We start from the raw sequence: 12,020 nt of genomic DNA on the forward strand, positions 1-12,020 counted from the left end.
GTTCCCCCTAGCAACCTCTGGGGAAAATGTGTATTTCCTGAATGGTTGGAGAGTGCTTGGTGGAGGCTGCTGGCTGTCACTGGGTGAAATCTGTTGCAAAAAGGTTATTGCTCCTTTGATTAGGGACGCAAACCAGAAATACAGAACACTGTATCCCAAAAATAAAAGATGTGCCTTACTATTGTACAGGAACCAAAATATTTCAAAGAGCACAACTTTCATTTTGAATGCAAATGGTTTTTGATTCGTGTCACATTTTCCCCACTTTTACTGCTGCTTGGCGATTAGCTAGCCAAAGTGTACTGAAAAGTTCATCACCCTTCAAACTACAGACCACCATGTCAATTTGCAAGCGACCAAAGCAATTGCAAGGAGGTTTTTGCTGTAAAACTGCATACGTCTTTGCTACCAGTTTTACCTGGTGTCTCCCAGCAACCACCAGCAACCAGTTTTCCATTGCCAGCTGTGGTGGCCAGATGTTTGGAGACCAGTCTCTAGATCTCACTGGAGTCTAAACAAATGAGTTGCAAAGTGAATAAATAGTAAATAATTATTTTTACTTGATATTTTTATTTTGTTCTTTAAACCTTTGGTGTGCTGCCTGGCATCTTCTTTAGCTAATTTTCTGAAGTGCCTCCATCAAACCACACAATGATGTAAAAGGCTGTAGTGTAGCGTACCATAATGTCAAGATGTTTTTATAATAATTTATTAGAGTTGAGGTTTGGTGTCTGTACTTGCCACTTGAATATAAATATAATACAAACACTCTTCTGCTTCTTTATTTAGTCTTTGGATAATTGTTCTGATTTGGTTCATTATCCTGTTATATGAAAAAATCAAGTCAGGCAGTTCTCCTCCTTTAAGATGCCTTTAAAACTATAGTCATGTCCCATTTTATCAACACCAAAGAACCCCCCCCCCCCCCCCCCCCAAACTAATCTCTAATTTTGCCACCATGCATGACAGATGTTAAGCACTCCTCTAACTTTCTTTGTTCTAACTCTCACAAATGTTCTTCTTTTTGACCCAAATACCTAAAACTTTTTTTTCAGTTTCTCTCTATCTACTGTCTCTATCTACTGCAAAAACTCTGTTAACCGAATATAAAGCTTATCTAATCAGCAGACCTGCTGTAAGGAAAAAATAATGAACTTTGACTAGGTTATGCAACGTGACAGTTCACGTGAAAATGATCTTAGAGATGCACTTGTTATTCTCGCCTCTTTGCTGATGTCTTATATCCTTCACTTTCCCTGTATTGACCAAGACTTATGTAGTTCTAATGGATGTATTTCAGCTGTAAATTGAATTGAATTTTGTCTCTAGCACAAACAATAACCGAGTTACAGTCATTTCAAAATGTGCTAGCAGCCTATGGTAAATAAGAGGTTAATGCACCTGAATGCTCCAGGCCAAAAACTGCCAGAACTCTCTAATGACAAACGACTCAAGTGCATTCGATTAAAGTAAAATGGTTTCATATGTTACATTTTGTAGATTACCTCACGTTTTATGTACCTAATTTTAAAACCTCCTAATGACCATTTTATTTTTATTATGTCCTGACACCTAAAACTGAAGGAGGGTGTACCTTTTTTTTTAATATATAGCCCAGTGTGTAATCTTTTGCCCTGCAGTCTTGTTTTTTTCCTCCTGTTCTCCAATAACTGATCCAAAACTGGATCTTTTTTCGGGTGCAACTTACCCAGTTTGCATAAATGTTATCTATTTAAACATTCACAGTATTCAAAGCTCCCAGACTGTGACTATTCTCTCATATTCTGGTCAAATGCATGCATCATACATTGCCCCCCTGCCCACCCCCAAAAAACGCATTATGTGCACAGATGGTTTATTATGTTTATTCTAAATGAATGGATTTCTTTTTATTTTTGACATTGCCAAGCAATTTATCTTGAGGACAATTTCTTCCTATTTTCCTCATCTTCCTCTCATTTCTTCTACCACCTGCTCCTTAAAATTCTAGTCTTTAATAGTGTAGGGTAAGGCACTTCACTGAACCTTAATGAATCTACTTGTTTTTCTCAGAATAACGCAGTAATGAACCATGGATGCAACTGGCTGGGTAAAATTAGCATGATTTCTTGTGTAGAGGAACTCTAGTGCAAAAGAAAACTAGAGACGATCATTTCTGACCCCTCCACTGAGTCAGGGGGAAACAACAAAAGAAAGGACAAAGAGGAAAAACAGAGGAGGAGGAGAGGAGGAGAGGCTCAGTCAGTTAAGGTTTTGTCTGCTATTGACTGTGTGTGAATTGGATTCGGTCCAGACTGTAGTGGCAGTTGTTGAGGAATTCACCAAGAAAGAAGCAACTATGGCATTTCGGCAGGGACGTACTTGAACAGAGGACAGCATCTAAGATGTGTGGAGTCTTTGGAGGATGAAACAATGAAGTGCATTGTCAGGAAATGTTGAACAACTACTATCAGAGCAATTTGGAGTGGGAAATACAAAAGAACAGAGGGGGAAGCTGAGGATGGATAGAGGACATGGAAGGTAAACAGGGACTTTAACTGAAGATAGAAAGAGAAACACAGCTAGGAGAGATTAAAAAAAAGAAACAGATTAGAGAGAAACAGCAGGAGAGATGCCACGCTGTGCTGCCCCACCAGACAGAGGAGAGCACTGACTGTTAATCACATTGTGTGTTTATTTTGTTTCCTCTTTTCCTTTTTGATGTAGATAGCATGGGTGTGCATTTGTGGACAGTGTGCCGTCTAAACTGGCTTCTTGACAATACTAAGAACATGTCTCTGTATTTTTGTTTGTACGCAGGGATTCGGTTTCCCTAAAGCATGTGCTTTTCGAGGTCTTTGGACATTAAGATGTTTAGTCTGAGACTTACTTGGTTAATGACATTTTTTTAATCTAATACTCCAGCACAACCATTCAACTCTGAATTGACAAATCAAGGAAACATACATTGATATCGCATGCTGCACGTAGAAGACCGCCTGCTATGACATGAAGTAAAGAGGAGGAATTAGAGGCTTTCAGGCGAGAGCAGTTCCTCAGCCGCTGACAGGTCTCAAAGTAGAAATGTTTGCTATTCATGCTGAACCGCCGGTGGGTGTTTGTAGCTGTGCTCAGTCTTCTACGTTGCACTGTCTGTGCCTGACAAGTTCCAAAAACAGTCCTTTTCTTTTTTTTTTAAGCTCATGAATGCAATGCCACCAGTGGGTTTAATGCTAGTGATCTTCCCTTTCGCTTTGTTCTCCTCCTCCCAAATTCTCTCTTTTTCACACAAAGTCATTCAGTCTCTCGAGTTTCTGTTCACCTTCACTCTGAAAGGAGCGTTTTGTGTATTTTTCAATTGTTTTTCATCCCTCATGAGAGATGGAAGCAATTCAGCGTAGAGCCTGACTTTCATTACTCATCCTTCACACACACACACACACACACACACACACACACACACACACACACACACACACACACACACACACACACACACACACACACACACACACAAGCAGCTGTTGATGATAAACAACTCATTGATGAAATTGGATACAGTTCAGTTCCTCTTGCTGACCTTTTTTATGCTTCCACTCGTTCCTCAAATTTATATCATTTTACAAATCTGTCTGAAATAATTTGTTCTGTGTTTTCCTAGTCATGGAGCATGAAGATGTTCACATTTCTTCTCCTAATAAAACCGAGCCCTTTTCGCCTCATCTGAGGCCTGACCGCAATCAAGCCTGTCCCATCCTGCCATGTCAGAGTGAGCTGGCACACACACTATCTCACCCTGGCATGGACCACACTCTGTCAGCCTCTGTTCCTACAGGAGAAATCAGCTAATTAGTCTGAAAAAGAAGAGACAAAGAGCTTTCAGCAGCTGGACTGAAAGAGGATCAGCTTTCGTGTCCCCATCATCCTTATTTGAGCTTTGTTTTTTTTTAATATACCAAGTGAGGGGGTATAAAATTGTTATCAATTTTTAAATCAGAATTTAGTTTTGTTTTTTACTGCTCAAAAGCTATAGGAATGCTTAAAAACGCCAGACCTCATTGGGAAAAACAAATCATGCTGGATATCTATACTTATATGGACTGGGTAATGTGTTAGGGATGAATCGATCCCACTTCATTTATGGAAATGAAATTATTAACCTACAGAGGTCTGAATTCAAAGTGACGTGACCCAGTTTTGCCAAAATTTTATTGCAGCAACTCAAAATGGTACTCAGTAGTTTTCAATGCCCCTGATTTGCTTGCTGAATGGCAGTCAGGGTGCCATTGACTGTAGAGGTCTGTGTGTCCCTCCATGTATATGCCTCCACAGAGCGTCACTGACCCACCATGAAGCCTGTCATGCTGAACAGTGTTACAGGCAGCATAACATTTTCCATGGCTTCTTCAAACTCATGTTTGTCACAGGCTCAGCTCTCGTCTGTTGAACGCAAACAGGGTTGTGAACCTGCAGATTCTGGTATTCAGTGACAAATACCAATCAGACTCAGCAGTACTAGGCAGTGTGCATAGGGCCCACTAGAGGGCATAGAGTCATGAAGTCTGTTTCTGTTTGTCTGTACAGAGACTTTTACACAAGTGGCCTGCTGAAGGTCATTTTGTAGTACTGGGTTCTGGATCTGGCAGTGCTCACTGTGTTCCTTAATGGATTAAACACCTATGGTCCTGTCCAGCTTTGGCTGTCTCCTAGAATCCCCTCCATGCTCTCCAGACTGAGCTGGGAGACACAGTAAACCTTCTGGTACTGGCACGTATTAATAGGCCATCCTGGGAGAGTTAGACTAACTGTGAGACCTCTGTAGGGTCCAGGTATCGCCTCATGCTATCAGTGACCCTAGCCAAATACAAAACCAGTGAAAAGATAAGGAGGGTAAAAATGTCAAAAATGGCTCAACCTGTAAAACCATTAATGTTTCTGTGATTGTTTCATTGTTGTCCCTCTACTAGGGCTGAAACTGATTAACAACCCCCTAGACTACTTGTCAATGTCGCAGAAGTTTACTTGACTTTTACCTTTAATTTTTTATAGTGCTGTTGTCCAAAGTACACAACTGAAGTGCTTTCTGTCAGAAAGGCATCTGTGTCCAATATATCACAAATAAATATTATTCATTCACTTTTAGACTTTTTAAACATTTTTGTGACTTATAAGTAAGAGTTTAATCAGGTTCAGATGACAAAGATATTTTTGACTTATTTATTTTGGTTGTCACACAGAAAAAGATTTGCGGTAAAACATGTTCTTTCACGATGGCATACATGTTTAAAGAAGGCTTTTTTGGTTTGAAGACTTTTGGCAGAAAGCCTTAAAGGGAAATTAGTGGCAGCGGGGGGGGCACTTAAGCCTCCGCAGATGGAAAAACAGTAACTTAGAAAAACGAACGTGGAAAGAAAATTTATTTAGAAGCTTCATTCTAAAGTTATAAGTGAATATTGACATTTGGCCAAAAATAACAAATATTATGTGCAATTAAGTGTGTTTAACTTGCCTTTGCAGTGAACTTCAGAGAGATTCTCCTTTTTTTTCTCGTGTAGTCATAAACACAGCAAACAAGTGAAAAAATGATTGTGATTTCTTTCTTTTTTTTTTTTGGTAGGGGGTGATTTTCACCTGTGTACATGCTAATTATCTCTCTTTCTCTCTCTCTTTCTCTCTGTATTTTTGGGGATCCTTCTGATTTCCATCCCTGTGGGCCTGCTGGATGCCTGAAACATCAACTCCAGGTAAAACTAATGGTAGAAGTCTGTATGACTGGGTTTGTCGCTACTGATTGAACAATTTGCAGAAATATGGTTTGACTGCATGTTGTGTGTGCGTTTGCAGCAGTACGTTTAATCAAATATGCTCTGTGTGCCTGAACACAACATCAGCATTTATGCCTTTCCGTATTCATGACTGTTTTTACATAAAGCAGTGTTTCATCCTCTAAATGATGTCCATGGTAGGTACTTACATGGACATTTGTACTGGACCAGAGCGCAGGCAGTGAGGCTGTTGCACGAGTAAGTGCACTTCTTCATGAACTTGATGTGCTCACGAGCATAGCTATTGTAGAGTCATGGCAACTATCCAACACAGTATAGGCAGTATATTCTGATCATGTGGATTTACACATTATTTAAGTTCATCACTTTGTTTTTTTCAAAGAAAGAAAAACTCATCAGTTAAAAACCAACTTACTGGCTGCACATTCATGGACAGTCATCCATCGCTGTTTGTGACTTGAAGTTTTATTTTTAAATAAAGAAAGAAAGAAAAAGGAATAAAAGGTGGTGTGCTTCAGTTGAATTATTTAAGTATACATTCCATTAAAATGGAGGACTTTTTTCTGTGTTTTTATTTATTTTATTTTATTAACTTGTATTTAACTTCTGGTCAGGTCACACCCATCCTCGCCTTCCATAACATTCAAACAAATGAGATGAATTCACTTCGACTCGCCATAAACCTAAATGGATTAGGTGAAAGTCACATTCCTTGTCTCTAGCAGCAAACTGAACAATAAAATCCTTGTAATCCAACTTGGATGCGACATCTCTGTCGTGGGATAGAACAGAAAACCCCACACTCTCGGCTCTGCTACACAGTGATCTGTGTAAATGTAGGTTTTAATTAGTTTCAGCTTTGAAAAGCTTTGCTCGCCAGATGCCACCATTACTGGGAGAGCCGTAAAGATCTTGAGGACAGTGATTTGGAGAAGTTCCTTAATTTCTTTTTAGGAAATAACATGTTTGAAGGGCTGTAGGTATTCCCTCTAGAATGCTTGCACAAATTTGTTTATTTCGATTTTCATCACATGTTGCAGTGGCTTTTGCGGCCACACAGTCTGTTATTTCTGTATTTTTGCATTAAGCCAGTTAGTGTAGTTTGCTACATCTAGACTACATCCAGTTGTTTCTTCCTGGACTGCAGTGCTGATGAGCATACAACATACCCATCTGATTATTTCATGCCGTTTGGAATATCTAATATTGCATTAAGTCATTGTAATGCGAGAAAGAACCGTCCTATTTTAAGACAACATTTTATCTTATCTAATAATAAGTGCATATTTTTGCAAGCGCATCACACAAGGTATACCTGGGCTTTGAAATGTAGAATATGGACTCACACACACTGATTTGTTTTTTTCATACTGAGCCCATTATTGCTTCCATGTTACTGACAGTCATTTATGTTCAGTCTATAAGAGCCTCTAGTTCACTCAACAGTGCATTTGATATTCCCTTTTCAGTGTGCCTGTTTACCGGAATGAAATCAATGAAGGGTAGTTCGACAGTCTAATAATGCCATATTGACAGAAAGCAGAAGCGGTGACATTTGCTCTTGGTGGCTTCTGTCTGCTGTGCAGTAAAGTACACCAGACGGTCTTTCACAATAGACTTTTTGATGTCTGTGGGACAGAACATGGTTTGTTAAAAAGTCCTGCATGCTGTGCATTAGTGTACCTATTTATTTTGCCTATAACAGGTTATTGCGAAGAGAACTCTGATTTGTTGAACATCTGTATTAACCCTCAAAAGGCAGCAGTGTAATCTTCATGATCCTTTTCACATGTTCCTTGAAATGCAAAAATGAAATTATGTTTAGAGGGATAAATCTGAAAACAATGCAGCAGTGTGCCTTTTTCTATTTTTGTCATTTTAAATAGCAGTTTTGCAGTCTTGCAACTTTTAGCATAGCCAACTAAATTATTTTTAGTACAGTGATATCATAAAAACTATATGTTATAATTAGATTCACTGGTTTCTGAATGCATCTAATTTGACTGCATTTGTCTGCATTCTAGTCACTTGTTTTCAGCTTGGTTGGTTGCCAGGGTTTTTTCACCCCCATGCAGTGACAGCCATATGGTCAGAGCATTTGTGGAATGAGCAGTGTCCTGCTCATCCAGTCCAAGCTCTGCTGTCATATTTATTTATATTGAAAAATGTCACCAGTTACTGTTTAAATGCACTCAGTGCAAGCACTGAAAAGCACCTGCTTGTTATTGTGTCACAGAAACAGCTCTAACCTACTGGGGCATGGCCTGTGGGGCTGTGTTGTAATGTCTGGCACAGGAGCGATGGCAGGGGTTCTTTTGGGTCCTGGCAGACGTGGGATGGTGACTTTGTGATAAAAAGCTTGTTAGGGTGCTTTCTCAGATTAGAGATCTGTGTCGTTTGGAGGCAGGTGTCAGTGCCCTGGGCTCATTTCTGAGTTTTGTTTTTTTTTTTTTTTTTTTTTTACTATGTAGGGGGGGATTTATTCTGTTGGGCAGTGAGATAATCAATTTCAGTTACATGTCATTCATTTTAATTTTCAATTTTCATCATTCAATGCTTGCTGACGTATTTCTTTGAAAACCACAAATGGGATTCTCAAAAATAAAGATAAAAATCATGATGTGAGATTTATTTTGGCACTTCGTAAGCTACAACGCTGATGTGTTCTTAACCACTTCGGTTGACAATATTTCCAGCGCTGCATGAAACTCCAAATATCAGATTTCTTTGGGAGGGTGAAATAATGAACAAAAAACATATGAGGCTACTGCTGTTGTGATTGGAGCTCTGTACAAGTAAAATAAAACTGAATCGAATTGATTGTCATGGTGTTGATGGTAGTCATGGCAACACTAATATGATGTGTGAGTATATTTGAAGTCCCAAATACAGAAATGGTGTGTTTAGTGTACAGAGTAACACATATTATTTTTATAATTGCCATAGTGTTGGGAAAGCACATGTTAGCATTTTTATTTTAATTATTTTTATTACTCATGTTAAAATAGAATAGCATTTGCTAAACCTTGAAATTCATTTATAAGGATCTAATGTATTCATGTGGATTATTAGACACAAACTGGGGAAAAATCAGAGCTAAACACAAATATGTGAGATGGTGTTGTGGAAGGGAAATGGGACGGATTTTGATTATAGATTTTTTTTTCTGCAGACTGACATGGACTGTCATTTTCTGATTTCAGAATTTGCTAAATTTTCAGCACTTGAAGGCGTTTTTTTCAACATGCCCACCCGCCTTGTTGTGGTCAGCAGGTTGCAGGTATTGGAAAGTCATTGCACTGATTTGATTGGGCAATCGCAAACTATTTTCAGAGTCTGAGTGCGTATTACCAAATAAATGGAGCCTGTCTACATGCAGAGACAGCTCCTTCAGGGGCATCCTATCTTTGATGCCTCCCAAGAGATTTTATATTTGCAAGTTGTACAGAAATAATCCAATAGAAGGCTGTCCTGCATGGTGAAAAGATGCAAAGCAACAGAATGAATTATTCTCCATCTTTCACCAGAAGTAAAATATTAGCCATTACTTTGAAATCACCGGCAGTTTAATCAGAAACTAGAAATGAATTTTGTTTAATCAGTGACTGTAACAGATTACAAATTTATTTATTTTGTAAGTTAATCACATAATTTGTACATGTAATTACTTGCTAGTATGGTTGAGTAATACTGCAATAATCTGCTCTGTTAAGAATGCATTCAGCTCACATAACAAATACCTTTGACAAAGAGAGGGAGAGAATACCACTGTCATTAAAAGCTATTAGTAACAGCCTTCCTGAAATTGCTGTCAAACAAAGGATACATTTTGAATGGTGTTGCCATTTGTGCATTTTAATGTGTAAGCAAACGTATTTCTCACACTCTAAGAACTAAAACTGATAATTACTTAAATATTTTGGTGCAACACTTTTACACTCAAAAATAATGAGTAAATGCAAAAACAATCACATCTCTTAAATACACCTTATTAATTGAGTAAATCCAACTAAAATGGAATAAGTTGTTATGAACAATTAAAGATGTTACAGTAACATACAAAATTGAGTAAATACAATTGAAAATCTAAGTTAAAACAACAGCAACCAAAAGTTCAAACTACATAAAATATTAATTAGGAAATGCTGAAATGCTTGGCACATTTAACCTACACCATTACAATTATTTGTTTTTAAATAATGGTGCAATTTACTTAATATTTTTAAGTTAATTTAAGCAAAAACGTTAATTACAATTAAGTGTTTATTTTATTTATACACACACACACACACACACACACACACACACACACACACACAGGAAAAAAGAACCACGTCAATTCAACATTGTTCACAATGATTTATTTTAAACAGCTTTTTTGTGAATCACACATTTAGCAGATTCCTTCTCTGAACACAGTGAGCTGAAATCTGTTCTACATTCAGTGGATAAAACTTGGATAAAATTTCAGTCACAACAGCCTTATATAATAAAATTGCATCCAAATTGGCATGCTTGATAAAACTCTGTAAAACTGGCATATTGATGCTAACAACAAGAAAAATGTACCTGCCATACAAAGAATAAAAGTGGCTCAAGTGAACGCAGTGCTTTACCTTTTCAGAAAAGGTCAAATGACAAAAATAAAATTAAGATCCCAAAAAGATATAAATCCTGAAAAAAAACCATTTGCACTGTGACATAGTTTTTGAACATCTTATTTTGATTCCAAAAAATTGGGAAGATTATAACTAAAGAGTGACCAAAAAACATCCATAATGATACTCTACCATTTACACCTTAATGTGAATCTGGAAAGTTAATACAAAAACACAGTTTATGGTACAAACATTATTTATGAACAGGAATGTCAAAACAATGTAATGTCGCAACTGAACCTTTTGATGAGCATTACATGTCACTTAACAAGTCTAACACTTTAAGAACAGCCCTGTGAAATTTTGTCTACAATGAACAGAGGTCATTTTTCAGTCTTTGAACCTTGACAGAAAGGTTTCCTGGATCCAGCTCCATGAACACTTTTCGAAATGCTTCAAATGTGCATTTGAAATTCTTGGGGTATTTCAGATCCAGAGCATAGCACAGTCCCAAAAGATAGCAACAGGCTTTGCTCAGATTCCCAAGTTTGCCCAGAACAGTAACGCCTTCAATAACAATACCCACATCAGTAGGTTCGCCTGACCTGTCTTGATTCTGCAGCAGGTAAATCTTCATCACCTCCTCAGCCAAAGCCTCTTCAACAAAGACAGCATCAGCACCGTCCTTTAAAAAGAGAAACAACTGTTTTAAGCTCACATATTTCCAAACATTGAAACAAAAAGTTTCATTTGTATGACATCACCGGTACTCATAATATGTAGACACTGTGCTCCAAAATCTTATAGCAATAGCAAATGCAAATGCTATTCTTTTGTATGCTTTGAAGTGTTTTTTTTTTCTTTAGAACAGTATCTTAAAACTTTTCTATGATCTCACAAGCTAAAATAAACTACCGTAATTGTCGGGCTATAAGCCGCTACTTTTTGCACCAGCTTTGAACCCTGCGGCTTTTAGTCAGGTGCGGCTTTTCTCTGGATTGTCCATGATTTTTGTCATATCGTAAGATTTGTTTTGTTTGTTCCGCTGTTGCCTGGCGGAAGGGCATGTGATCAGACACACAGTATCGGGGTTCAAGAGTGGTATGTTGGTCACATGTCCATCCGCCAGGCAACGTAGTGCCGTACAAGTAGCGCGAAAAACAAACTTCAAAGTAGCGCTACGCGTTCAGCGGGAGGCGTGGATGACGAGCGGTGATAAACTTGCGAAAAGCAAGTTATGCTCAATTCCACCGGTGGATTCTGACAGCGTGGAAAAGTGTGAAAACATCCACGATCACCAACGGATTTGAAGGGCTGGACTGTTGCATGATGGAGAGGAGGACACCGCCACGGCCCTTCTGAGGGTGTTCGACTCTGACACTGACAATGAGGATTTCTTTGGTTTTGAAAGTGACAACGAAGGAGAGAAGCGGAGAGTGGATGACGAAGCCATCCTGAGCCTGTTCGTTTCCGACACTGGAGAAGAGGACTTTGGTGGTTTTAGTGCGCAGGAAGATGGTGGTGAATGACTGACTTTTCTTCTTGTTAAAGCCGTGTCGCTGCACCTGAGCCTAAAAGGTAGTCTGAATCTATTTTTCTGGTGTGCTGCAGGTTATTGTTATGTACTACATTTGTTACTCATTTATGAAGCACAGTA

General features: G+C 38.4%; 2 protein-coding genes across 5 annotated transcripts in view; one reads left to right on the forward strand and one right to left on the reverse strand.

Moving 5' to 3' along the window:
* Window positions 1-12,020, forward strand: part of lsamp (limbic system associated membrane protein) — a 480,200-nt gene that overhangs the window by 161,141 nt on the left and 307,039 nt on the right. The window lies entirely within an intron of this gene.
* The window catches only part of LOC309688236 (uncharacterized protein), a 42,255-nt gene that overhangs the window by 25,714 nt on the left and 4,521 nt on the right, over window positions 1-12,020 (reverse strand). For 3 of the 4 annotated variants that reach the window (XM_082503838.1, XM_082503837.1, XM_082503836.1), the window contains one exon: window positions 10,105-11,048. In XM_082503838.1, the coding sequence (XP_082359964.1) occupies window positions 10,731-11,048 (318 nt within the window). In that variant the 3' untranslated portion in view covers window positions 10,105-10,730. Of the gene's footprint in view, window positions 1-9,650; window positions 11,049-12,020 lie in introns of those variants that run through there. The other variant, XR_014271003.1, reaches the window with a different exon arrangement.

Source organism: Aulonocara stuartgranti (genome assembly GCF_965226115.1).
Source record: "Aulonocara stuartgranti genome assembly, chromosome: 14".
Lineage (NCBI taxonomy): Eukaryota > Metazoa > Chordata > Actinopteri > Cichliformes > Cichlidae > Aulonocara > Aulonocara stuartgranti.